General features: G+C 43.0%; 1 protein-coding gene across 7 annotated transcripts in view; it reads left to right on the top strand.

Moving 5' to 3' along the window:
- LOC144717696 (monocarboxylate transporter 12-like) overlaps positions 1–18,288 on the top strand; it is a 46,915-nt gene extending 28,627 nt beyond the window's left edge. For 6 of the 7 annotated variants that reach the window (XM_078593257.1, XM_078593260.1, XM_078593259.1 and 3 more), the window contains 6 exons: positions 141–284; positions 2,141–2,277; positions 4,012–4,190; positions 6,416–6,673; positions 7,189–7,448; positions 8,964–18,288. In XM_078593257.1, the coding sequence (XP_078449383.1) occupies positions 141–284; positions 2,141–2,277; positions 4,012–4,190; positions 6,416–6,673; positions 7,189–7,448; positions 8,964–9,130 (1,145 nt within the window). In that variant the 3' untranslated portion in view covers positions 9,131–18,288. Of the gene's footprint in view, positions 1–140; positions 285–2,140; positions 2,278–4,004; positions 4,191–6,415; positions 6,674–7,188; positions 7,449–8,963 lie in introns of all 7 variants that reach the window. The other variant, XM_078593261.1, reaches the window with a different exon arrangement.
- The last annotated feature ends 4,266 nt before the right edge of the window (positions 18,289–22,554 follow it).

Genomic DNA, 22,554 nt, shown 5'->3' with positions numbered 1-22,554 from the left:
ATTTATCCACCTGTACATTCTAACTTAAACTGAACACAAAACCATCACATATATTTCATCGCCTTGAGCTGTCACGAAGCGATACACTGTGAGTCTGTTGACGTCCGTTCACTTGGCGTGGTCACTGTGCTGTGTTGCAGCCCCCATTGGAAGCCTGCTGAGCACTCGCTTTGGCTGCCGGGCCACGGTGATGTTTGGTGGCCTGGTGTCATCCTCTGGTTTCATCATTGCCTCCTTTTCCCCAACCATCGAATTCCTTTACCTGTTCCTGGGACTGATGGCTGGTGAGTCAACGACTGCTTGAGGACTGCACGTGACGAAACCAGTTTACAGGTGTCACCCCCTGCAGATGATGCATATTGGAATGAGAGTATTCCCTCGTTATTCTAGAACTTGCTATCCGCGATTTTCGCTATCCGCGAATCGCATCTGAAACTCTACCCAACTGCATTTAGAGAGAGATAAATAAAGGGATGAGAGAGAATGTGATGCGGGAAAATGATGAGATAAAGTGATGAGAGATAAAATGATGAGATAAAACTATGATATTAAGCGATGAGATTAAGTAATGAGAGAGAAAGCCTATTTATGTATTTATTTAAGGTAATATATGACGAAGATATGTTTTTGTTGGCCAATATCTTTATCCGCGAAATGTTATATTCACGAGCATATCCATAATGAATCCCTCGCGAATAATGAGGGGATACTGTATGGTAACATTCAATGCAAATTATAATAGTAATTTACAGATATTTGTCAGATTGCATCTGGTTGAAGGCCTCAAATGCCATGTTGGCACAGGTGTTGTTGGACCATACTTCGCCACCAGTGGCGGCTCCTGCAAATTCTCTCAGGGGGGGCAAATGTCTGGATGATTGATAAGGATAAGGTCCACCCATGCAATGGATAAATTAACAGCTTAAGCATGTAAAGGCAACTTCACTTCTTTAATATTAATGAAAAATAAAGTGACTCTTACAATACATCTTGTTTGTTTCTATACTCACTATTAATACAATCCACTCAAGTTTCTTTTATTAAAGATTCCACTAGGTGGCGACAAATTATATTGTTGGATGAAACGTGCTTACGTATGATGACGTAAGCACTTTAGTGCGAGCCCTCCCGGAAGCCATAGAGAATGCATTGCAGCGCCCCCCCGTTCGAAAAAAAACATCTATGAATGTAAGTCTATGGGGCCACTCGGGGCAATTCTCAGCCGGAGTGAAATCGCCCAAAAAGAGGCGGTACTCCACAGAATGTGACATGACGCTGATTGGACTATATCCAGAGGCACAGTGACGGCTAGCGTGACTCTGTGGTCGAATGACATTGGTGGTGCGTCGCCCAATCGCCCTAATGAAGAAACCGCCCCTGTTCGCCACGCTGGTCAGTGCAGCACGGTGAAAGAGCGTGCCTAGTACGAACTCAGGTATCAGTAGCCACTGATGTAAATTGTGGCCTGAAATCAAACGCAGGTTGCTGGTTTCATAGTGCAGTGCGTAACAACTGTATCTACAGCACTCCATCTGTTTAGGGTATTTATTTATAGGTGAAAAAGATAACACTACCATTATTATTTGCTAACCGTGTTTTGTAAGTGAAGCAAATACATTATCTCCTAACACTTAAGGCAACGACATTTCAGACCACAGTAAAATAATTGTGGTCTATTCATAGGAGAGGAATATTTAGAACGACACAAGTTACTGTTTACCAATCCAGCACACTGCGAATCACAAATGGGTTGTATACGAATGTCCGACATTGCAGATACTCTGGTTAATTATTAGGTCATTCGAATAAAAGCCGACATCAATGTAAGGTCACATGTGACAAGGTGAAAGAAAGCCTACCTGTTTCCCTTGGAACTTGGTTTTATGTCAGTTATATCCTAGGATATGCATCTGGGATTATAAAGTCAGTGCTCACATTTGACAAATGACTATTGAAATGTGACTATTGAATATAGTGGCTCTTGATGCCAAAACATATTTCAAGCATGTTACATCACCGCAAAACCATGGGGGATGGCGATGAATTGGAGAGGCCTTTATTCAGCAGTGGATTGATCATGGCTGCTGCTGATGATGATGATGATGATATGTCACGCAATGTTGCCATTACGTTACCACAGGCCTAGGCTTCGCGCTGTGCTACTCCCCCTCGATTGCGATTGTCAGTCGCTACTTCCAGAGGCATCGGCTCTTGGCCACAGGGCTGGCCATGTCCGGCAACGGAGTGGGCACCTTCGTGTTGGCACCTGTGGTCCAGGTGAGACAGCAAACTCACCCAGGTGCCGATTCATCCATGGGGCCAGAACAGAAAGCGGTACCGCCTAAGGTGGCTACAACAATTTATTTATGGTGCACCGGCACTGGCGAGATGTTAACTCCCTCGCCTCGTATACACGAGGTCGTGGGTTTGATCCCAACCCTGACGCCTGCTGTATATTTGGAGTTTGCATGTTTTCCCGATGGTCGCGTGGATTTTTCTCCGGCTCCTCCGTTTTTTTATGGTAGTTAAATGTAATTAATGTATGTGGTAACATTTAAAAATGAACAATTTAGAATTGTTATGTTTTAACATTTGACAAGTCTAGTCCAGAGCTGGGTGATCTGATTGGTTTAGTAACTGATTACTAAACTTATCTGATAACCAAAAAAATATTTTAAAAATAATCACCTCCGTTTTCATGTGTGTTGCTGGACGGGAGGTGATGGGCAGGGCTTGGTGATGTCATTGGCGTCATAAGCTGTCTACAATTGGGTGTGGCTTGTAGAGAGGCAAGATATCTGGGCTTCCACCAGATTGGAAGGGGCCAGAAAAATGTTTGGTTAATAAATCGACGAATTGTCCCAACTTGAATATTTTTTGGGCCCATGTACTGCATTTCATTTTACTGTGTATTTAGAATGCCTGTACTCCTATTTAAATCAGTTGCAATTTCAGCATTTGAGATTTTCAACAGGTTAGCATTCATAAAGTCTAAGTGTCTCTATGCTCAAATGAGCACTGTAATGGTGTTGGTGGTGTTTGTGTAGGTACCCCAAAGCCAGTGGTGAAAATTCCTCAATCCTGTGACATACGCAAATGTCTCTTTCGAACAACCACTGATAACGTCACACAAAGCTGTACTCGTGTTTTCAACCATGGAAGGATGACGGGCTAAGTCAACCTTTGACCGAGAATTGAATTAACATGTAACGTTCTCACCTGCCCCTACTGAACATCTGTGAAAAATAGCTTTAAAGCTCATCGAATTCTTCCAGTATAAATAAATATTCTGATTCTGAATTCACAACTTCCAGATTGAGAGGCATGCACGATAGCGCCACCTGGCTGGAAATTACATTCACTGCCTCACCAAATATTGTAGAACTCCCACCTCATCACATATCTAACACAGTTCTGTTCTTGTCAAATGAATGTCTCTGAACAGATGCCTACAGACAGTCCTTATGACATTTGATGCCTCTGGTTCTTTTGTTCATATAAATGTATCAACTGAAAGTTTTTAACGAATTAGCATGTTTTGTTTACGTAACAAACCTTACCAATTGGCTGTCAGGTGCTGGCGGGTTTAACGACGCATTTATATTTACGCACTCTAATCCAGAAAACATCTTTTGTGGATAATATTAGTCGCGAACGCCTACTACGTGTTAAGCATTAAGGCACAATGCACCGTTATCTGTACCCACCCTCCCAATTCGCTGCTCTAAATCTCCACATGATGATAAGCCACTTCGTTGAGCTATCATTTATGGCCAGGTCGCTTCTGAAAAAGAAGCAAATACCTGGGAAGATTAAAAAAAAGTTTACTTTTATGTATGTTTGTTTACCTTTCCTATACTTTACACTCCTATCGTGTTTTTGTATTGTTTGTTGTTGTAACGTTCTCACGCCATGCCCTTACTTCTGGACATTTGTGATAAAGAGCCATGTACATAGCCAATTCTGATTCTGAATTCCATTCTCTCCCCAAACGTCGCGCGGAGGGAGCAGCTGCTGATCGAGGTGTACGCTTGGCGGGGAGCGCTGCTGCTGCTGGGGGCCTTTGTGGCACAGCTGTGCGTGTGCGGAGCCCTGCTCAGGCCCCTGGCCTCGCCGGCCGCCCCCACCGCCAAGCCCGGCCTGCTCGGCAAGCAGCCGGCAGAGACAGCGACGCCTCTCGGCCGCTACAAGTGTGTGACTCCACCTATTCTTCTTTATCCTCCTGTAGAATGTTTTTTTTACATTAAGAATTATTTTTTTCATATATTTTTTGTACTTGTTTCGCTTCGTACATAGCAAACCATGCTATAATAATGTGGGAAAACTAATCTTGAGTTCTGCTTATATATAATTTTACCCATAATGCCACTCTACAACAGTGCATAATGAGTTGGTAATACAATAATGCGTATTGCCTTGAATAATATCTGCTAACCCTTAGCAGCATTTGTTTTAACAAGCCCACCTTTGCTGATGAAACCCAGAAGGTCAAAATCGGTCCTGCGTTTGCTTGCTTAAGCAAATGTTGCCCAGATAATATTGGCCTGAAAAGCCAATAGGACAATGGCCTAAAATATTGTTATTCAATATTATTTCTATGCTTGCCTGTAATCTGGACTTAATAGGGGTTCACTAACACAGTACTTGGTATAACAATCCACGAGGCTATATGGGAGTTCTTTGTATGTGCGTGCATATGGGTAATCTACGTTTACCTTAAAATATCCTACATTGTAATCATGATTTTCAAAGACTGGAAACCAGAGTATTGTATAATTGCTGTACATTAAATCAACTCTTTAATTCATGAAATAGTTTGGTGGAAGCTAGAATCCTGCATTATAATATTCATTTTGATGAGACACATGACTTAAAATCGATATCTGAAGGTTGTTCTGCAAGGTGAAGTCATTTGTGACTTTTGAATCACAAATGCCTATTATAAGGATAATTGTTTAGCCAGTTTCCTCTTATACACTTTCATGTGGGACGAAACCAGGGGCAGCTGGAGAAAACTCGGAACAGGAACAAAACACTTCGACTCTGCACTGATAGCCTACCACAATCCTCATTGCCCTACACTGCCTCGCAACACAATATGTAACAACTAAATTGGTAAGATTAATGCTGTACTTTCCATAGACGGTTACCGTGACAGACCCCTTCCCTGGCACAGGTCTGAAACGAGCTATTGCATTTTAATGGGATCTCATCCAGCCAAATGACAGCCTGCGGGAAACTCTAATAGCAGAGATGTTCAACAGTTTCTTACTCTGTCAGTTTAACACGGAGGAATTTCGCGACCAATATCAACCATAATACAGGTTTTTTTCAGGTTAGATTGCATAAATGTATAAATGTGTCGTTAAACCCGCCACCACCCGACAGCCAATTAGGGGCCGTCCATAAATGACGTCACGCTATTTTGGGCGATTTTATACTCCCCCTCCCCCCCTAGTCACACGGCGTCACAAAAAGTCAGACCCCCCTCAAATATGACGTCACAAAGCTCTGCCCCCCCCCCCCAAAAACATATTTACATTTTGAAAATAAAACATGCTTCAAATCACTTTAAACTAAAAATATTGTCATTGTAGTACGTATTTAATGTGGCGCTGCACTCTGATGTTGTAGGATAAAAACACGTATTAGAAAGGAGGCGTTGGAAAGCTGAAATTTAGCATAAAATTCACTTGAAAATATTCAACGTCTAACTAAAACTGCAGATGTCTGACCCCCCTCCCCCCCCTCGGTGCGTGACGTCATTTATGGACGGCCCCTTAGTAAGGTTTGTCACCTAAACAGAACATGCCAATTCGTTACTAGTCCAGCACACAGGTGTGTTGGAGAGCTAAGCCACAACATTTACAATCTGAGTACGACATTTCTCCAATAATTACACGAGCTTCATCAGGCGACAGCCAGATTTGTCGAGATATCCGTGGCCTGTCACTAGCACCAGATTAATTGTTTTTGGGTGGCCATCTGTATATTCAATTCCTTTCCTTGAGCATGTTACCACCACCTACGCGAGATTCCAAACATGCCCACCCTAATTCACCTTGGATTTTTCAGTGCTAGTTTTTAAATGTGAAATACCAATTGTAGATCTAAATGACAGTCAATACAAACAAAACCAGTTGGAATTGTAGGACACCGCCTATAGTGGCGCACTACAGGCGATGTGATGCAAACGCACTTTAACCATAGTGATGCTATGGCTCTAAATACCAGGTACCTATAGGATTTACCATCGTGCCGAGCATCGCTGTTTTGACCTTCATAGAGCGGGACGGGCTGTTATATATCCTGGGGAACCCCCGCAAGCTCGGAATCCCCCGGGGGGCCGGCCATGGCCTCTTAAGGCCTCCCCCGCATTAACCCGGCGGCGGTGGCGGTTCCGCACCCGTTGCAGGCCGCGCATGCTGTGCGAGGTGGCGATGGCGGCGGCGCGGCGAGGGTGCCGCGAGGCCCTGGCGTGCAGGCCCGAGCTGCCCGTGCTGTGCCTGTCCGTGTCCCTGCTGGCCTACGGGTGCATCACGCCGCTCGTCTACCTCGTGCCGTTTGCGCACAGCGTGGGGACGCCCGAGAGGCAGGCGGCCTTCCTGATCTCCCTCCTCGGCGTGATGGACATCGTCGGCACCGTGACGTACAGCTGGCTCATCGACCGCGAGTCAGTGGCTCCGGCGGTTTTCTTTTTGTTGCCTGATACACGGAATGTGATCTGATGTAGGCGGCGGTATACGGTGTTTGTAGAGAGTTTGAGAATTACCTGATAATAGTTTGAACGTATATAGCATTTGTTGCCCCCCCCCCGCGCACCTTCGACTAGCACTGTTGGTTACGTACGGTGCAAAAGAAATTCTACATACATACATCTAAATACTGAAATAACACGTATAGAACTTAGAAAACACAATACGTTTTTTAATTCATATATTCTATAAACACCACTCAATTTGGGTGCGCCTCCAGCATCCGCTGTCACCCATGGGCCAGATGAGCAGAAAGGACCGGGCGATGAAGAGTTGGGGGGGGGGGGAATTTAACTGGGGCCCCTCATTTGATTCCTTGCAAGCAGGGACCCACGCCAACCACCCTCGAACGTGCGCGAGTGACGCACAGAGTCAGGGTCTCTCGACTCTTACGGCAACGGTCCGTAACGATCTCCCACTCGTGCTCGCCCAGGTGCCTTCGGTCGCGGCGAGCGCACTGCTACTGCGTGGCGGTCGGCCTGTACGGCGCGTGCGCCCTCGCCCTCCCCGCCATGCGCAGCTTCTCGCTGCTCGTCGCCTTCGCCGCCCTCTACGGCTACTTCAACGGCGCGTGCACCCCGCTCATCCCCGTGCTCGTGGCCGACCTGGTGGAGCCGGCGAGCGCCAACACAGCCATCGGCCTAATCTACGCCATGCATGCGCTGCCCTACCTCCTCGGCCCACCCACAGCAGGTTACCGAGCCCTACGGTGACATCCGTATTCTCGTGCGCTTTTAAGTGGCTCTGGACGCCTTCGTGAGTTCACAACCTCGTCATAGGTCCACAGTTCGAATGCACATAGCCACGGCGCGATGTAAGTAAGTCATCAGGTATGTGCCTGATCTCGTCCAGATCTCAGAAGCTAAGCAGGTGTTGAACCTGGATAGTGCTTTGATGGGGTGACCACCATGCACAAAACAGGCTGTCATAGGCCGCTGTAGGGCTATATAGTGGGCGGCAGATGGAACTGCAGCATAAACCGTTGCTTGTTCTGTACTTGCTTTTATGTCTACGCGTGAAGTATGGTCAAATAACCACCTTGAGCCATGAGGTGTGGTAGGCCATCATTCATAAGTGGAATGACACAAAGGCTGTGCGTGGTACACACACCAGATTCAATGAAGTGGAGTGGGTTGATAGTGTGTCCACGTAATTCTCTCAATTCAAGCTCTTTTAGAGAAAAAAAAAATCTAAATATCTCGAATGATTAACGCGAAGAAAGCGGCTGGATCTTTGCCGAGCATGAAAGCGCCATTGTCTGATATTTGGTACAGTAGAAGCCCTCTTAACGACGGTAATTGGTTCCATGAAACCGGTCGTTAAGTGATTGGTCATTAAGTGAGTATAAGAAATACAGGTTAAAGGCTTAATTCGTTCTGATAACATTTCCACTTGGTGGGCCTGTTAAGTGACCTCTGAAAATATGGTGTTCTAATTAAGAAAAACCTCGTGATATTATTGACTTTCCCGTGAAAGTGATATAACTGTCTTATCTACCAACGGTAGGCATTTATAAACAATACGAAACAAAACAACAGAGCACTCATGCTCATGCTGTCCTCATGACCCTCAAGTCCACACGACAAAACTTCTTCGACACTGCCAAACGCTTCGAGCATGTAGGCCGTAACCTGGTGTATTTGTACAGTGCAACCTAGCGTTGTGACATCGTCGTTACAGCCATGAATGCCTTTTTCACCGCCCTGAATGTCTCAAACGGCGTGGCTAAAATGCGAAGCTGCTAATCGCAATGACTGAAAGGAAATCTCTCACTCGGATGCCTTTACAGCCGCCCCGAGACCTCCCCGAGGCACAAATCAGACTGTGCTGTTGCAGTGGTTTCTAATATGAACAAGTTAAAATGTTATCTTCGTTAGGCAAATCACGTCTAAAAAAAAATTATATATATATAGAAAAATATTTTTTATTAAAAATAATTTCTCATCTCCAGCTACCTTGTGGGGCAGCGCCCCAGTGGATTAACCGCGCCTGATTAATACATGAAGATACTAACAACATTATAAACACATGTTAAAAGTAACAAGGTTAATCAATGCATTATTTAATATTTACTGTACCTGCGACAGCCCGTCGTTAACCGGGGAATGGTCGGTAAGCAAACACATTGGGCTCTATGGGGGCCCGTCGTGAAGCGATTAGTCGTTAAGAGGGGTTCTAAATGAGGCCTGATTTTCCCCTGTCCCACAGGCTGGCTGGTGGACTTGACGGCAGATTATAATGCCGCCTTCTACCTCAGCGGAGCCATCATCATGCTCGGCTCAGCCACGTTTGCGCTCGCCACCTGCGCGACGTTGGCATCGGTCACCTGCAACAAAGGGCACCTGAAAGCCCCTTCAGGACATGGGGATGTCTAGGGGCCCACCAGGTACACGAGTTGTATATAAGGAGTGTGCCTTCAGCCGTGAAACATTAAACGCACAAATTTAGAGTTGGATATTTTGAACAGTTTAAGAGGTGCACCTCTTTCAAGATGCCTGGTCAGCGTGGAGGAGGAGTGAGCCAAAATACCTCTCTTGAGGGGCCTCGCTCCCACTAGTGGAGGCCCTTCCACCAGCAGTGGCATGAACAAGCAATCGCAGGGCTGCACCTTTGCCTTTTAATAGGTGCACCCAATTCCAGGGCACGACCTGTATGTATGTATATATAAGAATAGTTTTTACCCTTTCTTGCAACAAAACAGGTGCTAAGATTTGAAAACATCAAACTGAAACTTTTGCAAGGAATCATGTCTGCATTAGCCACATATACTTGTGGTGAACATGCAAACAAAAACATGCTGTGACAGTATGTGCATTGTCTTCTGATTGGTCCACACCAGAGACAGCTTTCTTTAGAGCCTAGTTACAGAAAGTGTTAGACCAGAGGACGCCAAAAAGCGAACAGCACAAAGACAATGCCACTATCAGGGCATTGAGAGCTCGGGTCGAGCAGCTACATTATGGGAACTCTCTTGCCAATATCAAAATATAGAAATAGGTTTTACCCTTTCTGGCAATAAAACAGGTGTTAAGATGTTAAAACACAAAATTGCAATGAATCATGTCTGCTTTAACCACATATACTTGTGGTAAACATGCATTATGTAGCTGTTTTATTGCCAGAAAGGGTAAAACCGATTCTTATATTTTGATACTGGCAAGGGAGGTCCCATGATGTTTGTATGTATGTTGAACTTTTTTCGCACCGTACGTAGCCAAATGCCAGAGGTCTGGAAAATGGGGGATTTTAAAATGCTCAGTACATTACACTAATCTCATAAAAGACACAATCCTGATGGATTTTGTCATATCTGCTGAGTCCCCCTTGAATCTTCACATGGAACTTAACCAACACTGCAGGTGGAATGTGGTGTGGGTCATTCACATTAACATCTACATATCAATGTGTTGTATACCACCATTGTCTCCTACATCATCATCAAGTTACATGTTATTGTTCCTCATGTTTACTTTACAGTGTCTCAAAGTGCACAATTATCAAACATTTCTGGTTGTGGTTTGCTATCATGACTTTAACAGTATTTTATATTGCGACTTTTACACTGGTTATGTCTCAAAGGGCACACACACACCCACAAACCAGACGATTGAGGGGCTGAGCTATTGCCAGCAGTCCCTCACTGAAACCTCACATTACGGCGTACATTGAAATGTGTAATTTTTATTTGGATCAAGGTTGAGAAAGAAAAAATTGCGCACTCTTGCGAGTGATGTTACACGAGTAATTTGCATCCACTTTACCAGTTTTATAATGGCGTTAAACAAGCGCAATCAAGCAACCAAGAACATTTGGCATTATATTAGTGGTGATATGGATCTTCTATGATACAGTATTTAATTGTATAGTATTTGTGTTTGCTCTAATCATTTTTTTTATTTAAATTATATGCTGCCATGATGTAATGGTTTCCCCGCCACGGCAGTTGAAGCAATTGGCAAGTTTATTAACCCAGCCCCACCTCTGTCCACTTAGTACAATGGTCCCTCGGTTAACGATGTAAATGTGAATTGGTTCCACGAAACCCATCGTTAATTGAAGTTATCGTTAATCGACTATAGGAAATACATGATAAAGGCTTAATTTTCTTGGTTCTTTCGGTAAAGTCACGTAGAAGGGAAGTAATAAAATAATAAAAATAAAACATAATAAAATAATTCTCACGACGTTTCGGCCACAACGCAAGCAGCCGTCCTCAGGTGAAGACCAGGTCTGTCTCCCCGACAGACCTGAGGACCTGGTCTTCACCTGAGGACGGCTGCTTGCGTTGTGGCCGAAACGTCGTGAGAATTATTTTATTATGTTTTAGTTTTATTATTTTATTACTTCCCTTCTACGTGACTTTACCGAAAGAACCAAGAAGATGAATCCCTGCAGTCACGAAAGCTTTAAATCGAAATTTAAAGGCTTAATTTGTTCCAAGACTATGGGAAGTTTAGCTTTTTCACCCTAAAAACATAGTTTATAATTTTTAAACATGCAATTTTAATACATAAACGTTATAACATATGAAATAATTAATATTAATAGAAACATCGAAAAATAATGAATAAATAGAGCATACAAAGCTGCATAAATAGAGCATAAAATAAAAAAAAATCTTAACTTAGGAGTTGGGGTGGGAGAAAATTTATTTTTGGAAGGAGAGTCTCCTTCCATTAGAGTCCTCTGGAGTTTTAGGGGTGGTGGAGGTTGAGGGGTCATTAGCGAGCCAGTTGCTCTCAAAACGCTCATAAAAGGGCGTTGCTTATTGGCTGAGGTCTGCTGAGTCCACTTTGGAGCCCTCCGATTGGCCGAAATTGGCGGCCGCGTGGTATCTTAAACTTCGTTAATCGAAAATGTATCCTTAATAGAAACAATGGGACCCTATGGGAGGCAGATCGTTAATCGAAGGCATCGTAAACCGAGGGACCACTGTAGTTGGAATCTGTACACCACAGTCTATCGGCAGGTCGCATGCCATGGGGTAAAGTGTGGGTACTCCTCCCCCCTCTTTTGAGATGTCTGGCCACCGTGGAAGAGCAGACAAAATACCCTTGAAAGGGATACTTGGCATGACCGTGTAATTGCAGGGCTGCTCCTTTGCCGTTTATAGATGAGTGTCAATTTGTTCCACTGATACTTGCATTTCCAAGAAAAGTTTTCCTGAAGTCTACCTCGCTTTGAAAAAAAACCATTGTAAAATGTGTGTACTACATTACTATTGTAAAACGAATTGGAGTGCTAATTTATTGATGTATTAAGCAATAGATATTTTTTTATTAAATCAAGAAAATTCTATTAATTAATATTACGAATTACAATCTTATAACAAAGTAAACTAAATGTCTCGGCCTCGCTATGCGTTGCATTGTACCACTATTCGAGCAGATCAACTTCGTCTAAATAACACATACAGACTTTGCCAGGATGAACGTCAAAAATTCCTATGCGTTTCATGAAGAACGAAGTAAAACTAGTGATGAACACTGCAGCATCATAACATTCTGCTTAAATAAAATCAATCTCAATAGGTATTGGATGGACTAAGCACCTATAATAACACTGAATAGCTATACAACAATATGAGCTATTGTGTTATATTGGGTCACTTAAAGTAATCACCATAGTGCAGCCTAAATGTATAATATAACGTAAAACACTGACTGTGGATGAGATGCTTCATCATCCCTGCTCCGAAGAGCACATTAAAGTTAAAATAGGCACAAATCTGGCTTGACTTATCTAGCCACAACTGACGTAAACAATAAAGTAAGTGGCAGGCTTTACTAATAACTAGGCCCCAGATTTATCATAACGAACTCACAGTATTATAAAGACTTTCACAGCATTACAGCAGCATTCACAATCTTATTACAACATTCCCAACATTATAACAAGATAAACAAACTTACAGATAATGCTTCCTACAGTCTTTCCACAAGCAGATACACCTCTCTTGGCTGAGATGCTACACTTGCCTCCATTTTTATGTCTGTCTCGTGGCTGACGCCTCCAAGGGCCTCGTGGCTCTAAGGTCCTTTGACCCAGAACTTCCTGGTCACGTGAACAAAGTCAGCACCCTCTAACCAGGATGTTCCTGCCACTTTCTTTGCGCTTGAAGTGTTGTGAGGTACTCATTTTTCCAGCGATGCCAGAATGTGTTGGCGAAGCTCTGCACCTCTCTCCATTGATGCCTTTAAACACCTGCAGTGCCAACCTCCTCGGTGGCTGCTGTGGGTGCATCTGTCTTCTGGGTGAGAAGTGTAGCAAGAGTCAAGATGATTAGTGACTCCGTGTCGGTCGAGACGGGAACCAGGGGTATTGTGTTAATTATATCTAAGAGTGGTCAAGACCTCGTGAGAGAGCCGTGTGGACCCAACATCACACAGCATGGAGTCAAGAATGCGCCGAGCAATCCCGATCATGTGTTCCCAGGCTCCGCCCATATGTGAAGAGTGAGGAGGTTGAAGATCCACGTACAACCTTGATCACTATAGTATTTCCGTAAGGAATCATCTTCAACATTTGTCGAACTAAACTTAAGCTCTTTACATGCTCCAATTAAATTGGTTCTACGATCAGAATGGAATTGCTTAGCCGGTCCTTTTATGGCGAAGAATCTCCGGAGTGCATTTATAAAGCTCGAAGAGTCCATGGTCTCGATAACTTTGATGAGCACTGCTTGAGTACGCATACAGGTGAACAGCACTGTCCAAAGTTTGCTGTTCGCTTGCCCTCCTCTGGTCCAATGCAAGACGACTTCCATGGTCTAAAGACGTCGAGTCCTGCAGAGGTGAAAGGAGGTTCCTAACTGAGTCGATCAGCTGGGAGATCTGCCATTTTCTGTTCTTCCTGTTTCCCATCTAGCTTGCGGCACCTGATGCACTTGTGGATTGTGCTGGTGATGCACCATTATGCTCCAATAATCCACAACCCTGCAGATCGAATTGCTCCTTCTCTGAAGTGCCGACCTTGGTGCTTGACCTTCTCATGGTAGTAGCGCACAAGTAGAATGGCGATGTGGCTCTGGCTTGAGATATGAGGGTGTTTAGTTCACGCTCATCGGATTTTGCATTTCTTAGCCGGGCACCGATCCTGAGCAAACCATCCTCGTCGATCCTGGGATCCAATTTTCTGAGAAGGCTGACCCTCGGAAGGTTTTTTTCATGCTTGTTGATGCAATTGATCTCGTTTGCATATGCTGCATGTTGCATGCAACGGAAGATAGCTTTGTTCTGGAAAGCTCCTCTTGAGTGCTTTGCACCATGCAGTGATGCCACCCATTGCAGTTATCAGTGGCACCACTGTGTGTATGACAGGCAGTTTGCAATATTAAGTAGATGTGCTATAGCTTACAAGAGCATTGCCCAGTTTGGGAAGTATTCAAAATGGTGCAGACTCAGTGGACTTCTTGGCAGCATGCTTGTAACCAAGGTTGTCACTTGGGGACGAATCTCCTTGTCTAACTCGGGTTCTACGAGCCCAAAGGACTCCTTGGTGGTACATGGGCCACCGCCAAGTCGTAACAGGAATGCGGGACCCGACAGCCACATGGTTTGCTTCAGCAGAGATGTAGGGATGGACCTAGTCCCGAGATTTGCTGGATTCTGATTAGTTGGAATGTAATTCCATTGCTCCGGATGCGTCGACTTCCTGATGCGTTCCACCCTGTTGCTGATGTAGATTTAGAATCTTCTGGTTTGGTTGTGTATGTATCCTAGTACGACCTTGATGTCCATATAGAACTTGACAGCGTCTGGTTTAATATTCAATTCGTCCAAAATTAATTCCGCCAATTCTGTAGCTAGAACGGATCCACACAGCTCAAGACCACATATCTGCAGTGGGTCAAAACACTCAATAATTTTCACAAAAAGTATTTTTTATCGTGATTTTTATTTTGGCGTTGCTTATGAAACATTAATGCACTTAGATTAAAAAAAACGGTGGGGAGTAACTTTTTTGATCGTTTTCAAATAGATGGCTTTCATCGATCACATCTCCTCATTAAGGTGTAGTCTTGTCACATATATATAAATTATTTTTTAAGAAATCAATTGTGTATGCCCATGAAGTGAGTGTCCAACAGCAAGTGACAGGCGACTGCTCAGCAAGGGTGGCAGTGCGGTATGAAATTGGTTCTTAAATACGGTACGATATTACGGTACAATATCTTTTCATCAGGTACAGGTACGAAAGTAGAGTATTTTTTTACGTACCTTTTCGTACCCTATTCATACCAACTCAGGTAATCGATCTATTAAATAAAAGCTAAGCATCTGAATTATTATAGTCATTTTACTCTCTTTTCGTTAAAGGCGACTACAAGAATGTAACACGGTTATCAAAAAACTAAAATGGCAGGCAAGATGATTTTCTCAAACCACATACCATTGATAACGGATGAGAATTTAAAGATTTTTTTTCAACATTTCGAAATTATGCGATTTCAATATTTTTTGTGAATTCGAGAAAAAAAATCAAACATGTTTAAAGAATATTTTTTTTCCACAGAGGAAGAAGCTTTCTACAAAAAATCAAGCAAAACAATGTACTATAAGCTTGATGCTCATCTCTCCCTTGTTTTCTTAGCTTTTTTTTCTTCGGTACGATAGTACCAAATTGCGGTACGAAATCTTACCATACTGGTACGGTAGGAAAACATTTTCAAAGATATGGTACGAAATTAGGGTACGATATTTTTAAAAAATGCGGAATAGGAAAAAAATATCGTACCGTGTTGCCACCCTTGCTGCTGAAACACATTAGCCTGGGAATTAAATCACGAATGGATTAAGTGTTATTTCCTTTCAAAGATTTTAAAATCCGTCCTATTACGATCGCACCAATTTCTTGGAGCTGCATAAATGAATTTTGTTTTGTCCAAGATGCATTTGTAATTATTCATTTCACTAAGAATATAAAGCACTTAATGAAACTCCTGTACATTACTCACTTTACGCACTTTTGTACCACAGTAAAAGTCTGTATTGCAGTTAATACCCAGATGGGAAAGGATATACTTGGCAATTTATCATGACCTGTATAAATGAACGACTCATATACATGGAGATTTAAAAAAAAAAAATTGCGATATCTCAACAATTATTATATTTGACGTCAAATCAGCACAGTACAGCATGTGCCCGCTTAACGCAGGGGTTGCGTTGATGAACAACATTCGCATAAAAATAATTTGCATGAAGCGGAAGTGATTTTCCCATAAGGACTAACGGTGAAAGTGGTGGTGCCATTCCAGCATGTAATTTTATTAATTGTTTCACATGTTTTTTTTTAATGTGTTGTGTTTATATAGTATTTCTATAAAAATGCTATGTGCGACAGTCCATGTACATAAATGTAAAATGTGTGAGACTTGCGTCGAGTGAAAAATATAAGGGAGTGACAGTGCGATAGTTCAAGATTGGTGAGATGACGCGACGCACACAAAGATGCCGGAATAAAGACTGAGGAGGAGGAGGAAGGCGAGCCGTGTATCACAGTGCGCGCCAGTCGAGCACCAGCTCCCAGCATCACGGAACAACGCTACCAAGACCCAACGCCACTCAGAAAAGTAATCCGTCACCCGCCAGACTCGCGTTGCAGCGGGCGCAGTGCGCGTTATAAGCGGAAAACATTCCATAAAAGAAAAACCGCGTGAAAGCAAAAACACGTATGCACGTATGTATGTTGAACTTATTCCGCGCCGTACGTAGCTAACCGTGCTAATCGGAGGTGCGTAGTGTGAACACGCCAGGGATTTACTGTATAGGGCACGAGCACAAATCAGGCTGAATATGAGCGTTCACTGTAAAGTGTTGATTATAATCAGAGTACAAATTATTTAAATTTTGAGGTTTGTTCAAAAGGTTCAGAGGCAGATATTTATTTGATGTCCTCAGACCAATTATTGTTCATTATTCCTTTCACAGTGGTCTCCTGCGCAGATGCACTTACACCAGCACTCCTGTAACTTCCTTGAACACCTGTGGTAGTCCCGTTATCTAATGATCCTTTGTAACTGCACTTTAGTATTTTAAATGTCCATGAAACCTCCTTCATTTCCAAGGAGTTGTTTTGTTTTGGGAACAGAAATAAAATCACAAGATGCCAGATCGAGAGAGTTATGGGTGGTGGCGAAAGGACTGGAACGACACTGCTTGGCCTAAAACTGGCGCGCAGGAAGATTTGCGCGTGTGCTGGTGCCCCAAGATTTCGGCTCATTTTGAATACATTCACACTGCACCGATTGTTCATGGTCAAAGAAAGTGATCAGCTGGTGCATAATTCGCTTTTTTGGTTCCGATCGTGGAGCTATACGGTAATTCCTCGTTTAACGTGATAGATTAATTCCTGAAAAGTGCGGCATCAACCGAAAATGCGTTAAACGAGGAATTACTGTACTGATTCACCTTGGTACTATAAAATCAGCCTGCAGTCATTCAATGGCAGGACAATGAACTGAGATGAGGGTACACCACGTACCGTGTCATTCCGCGCATTTACCTAGAATTCTCACACCACTCGGCCGCGCAGCTCAAGAAAGTAGTTCGTCAACCGCTCAGAAACCGCGTTATAACGGTGCGCGTTCCACGTTGTGGGAAGAACCGTGTCCTAGCGAAAACGTGTTGTGTGAAAATTCGTTAAGGACTTGCTGTCATTTAAATGTTTGAACTAGAATCCTTGACCACCTGACACGGTCAAGTTGTCACATGGGCATATATGTCAATTTATGTGGTTTATCAACAACACCCTAATGTTCAAAGCAAGACAATTTTTACAATTTGCAACGACGTGAACTTGCATCCATTTTCCCTCCTCCAAGATTTGTTATTAAGAAGTACTTTGTGAATATTCTCCATATAAAGCGTTTTGAAAACCTGAGGTGAAACATAATTAGAGTACAGTACTGTAGTAGCCTCACATTGTGGCTTGTAGGCGCCACCTCATGCATTTTCCACGCGCGTGTAAACTCATGATAAGTACCGGAATCGATTTGAACTTTTTTTAAATAATTAAATATAACGTTACCACTGGTATATTTAAAAACCTCAGCTAAATGTGCATACTGTACAATTCCGAGAGGTAAGAGCGCCAAACTAAGGTAGATTTAGCAGTCTGAAGATCATTTGGAATCACCCAAGACTTACTAAACCAAAGGAATTATGTTGCAAGTTAAGAGTCACACCATGTGCAGCTGCTCTGTTATTTCGTTTTCAGTTTGAATGCTGAACTGTTGAGCTCCACAAACGATTGATGATACGTAATTCATTATGAACTTAGCTCGACTGCAGATAGCAGCTGTAATTCTGTTTAATGTTTGTCACAAGGGTCATCCATCTGCTTTACTATTTTTAGATTCGGCACTAAGCGACACAATTTTATCGCCTGCTGTATCTTGTAATCACTCTTTTTGTGAGCATTTAACGTTTTGTAAAGATTTGAAACGAAATTACGAACTGTTTTTACCACAATGTATCAATTCAAGTTTTGTATCTTTATATTAAAAGTGCTTTCTCGTGATTATCAAAAACACTTGCTTTGTAATTCATTTAATCATTCCACTGCTTTGCTACATTTTACACCAACACACAATTCTGTACGCAATGAACATCAACTGAATATAAATCATAGCTGGATTCACTCTCCCATTAAGCTACACAGCATAACTACATCAGCTCAAGCCTACCGTAAATCACAGGACATCTATATGGCCACCCCCACTATCAAGCCCTCCCCTCTCGCTCCCTGTGATAACAGACGCTGCTCCGTGCAGCTGAGTCGAGGCCCTTGTCGTTGCCTTTTCCTCCCGATCCTCATCTTTCCAGACCATTTTGGTACAATTTTTCCATTCCTTTTCCTCTTAATTCCCATTCTTTGCCTTCTTTTTTCCTCCACGTTCCCTTTTCGTTTCATGCCCTTCACTCTACGCCCCTTCCCATGATGTGTCACTGGTAAAAAGTACCGCGTTGATGTCTTATCGCAGAAGGGAATGGTGTGGCAAATGCCATTTCCAACCGACATTATCTTTTTTTAGAACTGCTTTTTGTGTTTAATTTTATGTCCTTTCCCAGCACCTCTGATTAGCACGGTTGGCTACGTACGGTGCGAAAGAAGTTCAACATACACACTGCCGAAATTGACCACGATATAGGTAACGCTTAGGTCAGGTTCTTTTTCAATTTTAATACCCCAGCAGCAGTTGTATTTGGGCCACTTGCCTCCAACTATGATATGCAGGACATGAAAAAAGCTTATGGGTTTAGGCGTATACTCTACGATGAGGATGAGGGCTGTTTGCCAGCACTGCTGATGCTCTCGTACACGAGGGGACAGTGTGGGCCAATAACACGCTCAGCCGTCTTTGTCTCCACGGTACTGCTGTTGACCAAACCAGCAATGCATCATTTTAGGCCGAGTTTATCTTTAGTCGTGACCAAGAACCCCACTTAAGTCGTTGGGGTCATAGAGTCAACCACGATGCTACCGCTCCCCATAAAGAATACAAAAGCAAGGCAAAGGATCCCCCATTTAGTCTCAGACTTTGTGAGCAAATTCCCTCAGAGATTGCTTCATACTGCGATGATGAAATGGCACACAAGGGGGTTAGTGTAGTCAAATTCATTTATTTTACATCTTTGCCTGGTATGCAGGAGGTCGTGGGTTCGCTCCGGACCCTGACACCTGTATATTTGGAGTTTGCTTGTTCTTCCCGTGGTCGTGTGGATTTTTCTCCGGGTCCTCCGGTTTATCCTCCACATTTAGAATCAACATCACGCATTTCGAGTCTTTGGCTGCTATACATTTCCACATGATAAGCCGCCACATCGTTGAACTATGATTTTTGGTCAGGTTGCTTCTGAAAAAGAAGCTAATAGCTCAGTGGGATTTACCTGATGTAATAAAAAATATATATAACTTAGTTTTACTTGCATTTTTGTAGTCATTTGCTTATCTTTCTTTCCTATACTTTACACTCCTGTCATGTTTTTTTGTATTGTTTGTTGTAACATTCTAACCAGCCCCGACTGGACTCTGTGAAAAGGGGTTTAGAGCTCATCGGATTACTCTAGTGTAAACATTGTGATTCTGATTCACTGTGTGCCCCCCCCCCACGCATTCAAGCAAAACCGGAAGCATTGCATCTGACACCGTGACATCGAAGTGCGGGGGGCCCCCAAAGCGTGGGGCCCGGGGCGGTCACCCCGATTGACCGTCCTCTAGGGATAGCTCTCCGTTTATAGTATACCCCTGGTGATGGCTTTATAGACGTGAATCAGGGTTTCCTAAACTCATCAACCTAACGTCTTTTCGCACTCACCAATTTACTCCCCCCATTCAACTATATCTATTCATAGAGCCAATTTAAATTATGCGTGGGCGCGCGTGTCCCCCGTGTGTATACACATGTTGCACGTGACGCAGACAGCGTGGATTGCCTAGCGCATCACGTGGGACGTGTTTAACAATCATCAGGTGCGTGCAGCACAGAACGAGTAAAACAATTTTTAACGGCGGAGTAAATTGGTGAACGCGGAAAGACGTTGCGTGGTGGTGAGGGGGGGTCGTGAGGACTGGAGTTTGGGAAACCCTGCATTCATGGAGTTCACGTAACTCGTAAGCAGGTACCCATGCGTGATGCTAAAACATTAAATATTGTAGTACTTCATTGTTGTTTTAATAGACGCGAAGGAGCGTACCACCACTTGCTGAGGGTAAGTATCCTTCCCCATTAATGTCTGATTTATTTACTTTGTCGAAATTGGGAAAACGTACTCATTTTTGCATTTACTGTAATAGCGAATGTTGTTTTAGGTCTACTTAAATACACTGCTATTCTTGTTAGCTAATAAAAAAAATTACCATTCCCGTTACAGAAATGATTGTCACATGCACGTCCATAAAATTATTTTTTTCTATGACTTTAGGTTTGTGGCTTTAAAAAAAGCAAAGTAAATTGGGTGATTTGTTTTGTATATATCCTTCTCTAAAGAAAGTTAAAACTAAATCGGCATTCAAAGAAACAAACATTTTATAAAAAATGACTTTAATAAAGTCCCGCAGCTGAATACTAAGCCTGAGTGAATAGAAATGTGGTGTCAATTGTGTTGTGCTCACCCAAATCTCGCTGATAAAACAAATGTTTACCATAAATATGCTAAAAACTTCAGTCATGCAGTGTTTGAAAGACACGAAACGAGTGCTGAAATGTGTAAAAGTTATTGATACTATGTCGGCTGCAAATCTGTCAAGAGGAAAGATCAAGATGTCCACTATTTTAACTTGCATTTCATGAAGCCCAACACGCATGTCCTATTCGCAACTGCGAAGAAGATATTGTACTTGCAAAGTGGCCTGTATATTTGGAGTCTGCATGTTCTCTTCGCGATCACGTGGATTTTTCTTCGGATCCTCCGGTGTTTCCTCCACATTTACAATCAACATCACGCATTTAGAGTATTTGGCTGCTATACATTTCCACATGATAAGCCACTTCGTTGAGCTATGATTTGTGGCCAGGTCCCTTCTGAAAAAGAGCTATGTAGCTCAGTGGGCCTTACCAGGAAAAAAAGTGTAATGGCATATTTTCCCAGCTTCCTCGTCGCACAGCACTTTCTCTTCTGAGAGCAGCCCACCCTCCTCTGTGTTCTCCTCTCATACCAATTCCACCATTCTATCAAACATTCTCCATCTTTCTGAAACAATCTGCCCCAGTCACTCCCCTTTCGCCACCTCCCTCTCTCTAACCCTCGCCCCCTACCATCATTCCACGCCTCTCGCTCCCTGGTGGCCAATCCGGTGAGCAGTTGACAATTACGCAACCCATTCCGGCCACTGCCCTGTTTGACAGCCGCCGACGGCCGATTGCAAATTTGAGTTCAATACCCCAGAAACCCATTAACGTCTAGGTCTGTCGGCGCCCTGTGTGATACACATTTAGATACTGAGTCGTGTTCTAATTAAATATTTATTAACATTGAACATTATATTTATTATTACAATTTAGTGAATGGTGAAATATATTAACACAGTACTGTACGTATAATGTTGCTCAATGTTCCATCAATACATCTCTCTGTGGAATGAAAATTCGCATGCCGTTGTGGAGTACAATGTAGTACACATACTTTATTCAGAGTACAGGCAGTCGTCGACTTACAAACACCCGCACTTAACGAACCAGCTTCCAACCGTCGTAAGAAATAATTTGCAGGGCTGTACCGTTAACCTTTATCTTGTACAGAAAAAAGTTGACGTGCAAGGAGATCCGTGGAATACGCCGCCGCGACATCTGTTGTTTCGCACTTTTCGGGAATCCAATGTATAATTTCCCCATACTTATGATGTTACACGACGTTTTCGACTCGGTTCAGCTTTAGTATAGAAAACGTACAGCTTGTGGTTCGCTCGTGCGCTGCCATCTTAGGATCTATCCCCAGCATCCTGTCTGCTGCCTCTACTCATCCACTCCTCAAGGTGAGATCATAAAAATGATGGGTTAAGGTAACATTTAAAAAATGCTGTTTAAGATTATGTGCTTTTTTTACACTAAAAACTGGTTTTCTGTTAGTTATTGCTTTAAAATGTCACAAATATTTTTTCTTTTAAAATGTAGAGGGCTGCTTCGAAATGCTCAAAAATGGTTTTCAATTAAGTGTTTGGAAAGTATAAATGCTGTTTAAAGGTCCTTGAAATCAGAATTAGTTATAAATGTGTGCATTGTACTGTACAGCATAATACAGGTAGTTTGGTTGCTAGGTATGAAACGCAACATTCCCAAAGTTACGGTGCTTATCCT

Source organism: Lampetra planeri, chromosome 4 (assembly GCF_965212315.1).
Source record: "Lampetra planeri chromosome 4, kcLamPlan1.2.h2, whole genome shotgun sequence".
NCBI classification, from domain to species: Eukaryota; Metazoa; Chordata; class Hyperoartia; order Petromyzontiformes; family Petromyzontidae; genus Lampetra; species Lampetra planeri.
This window is presented reverse-complemented; position numbering and strand designations above follow the sequence as displayed.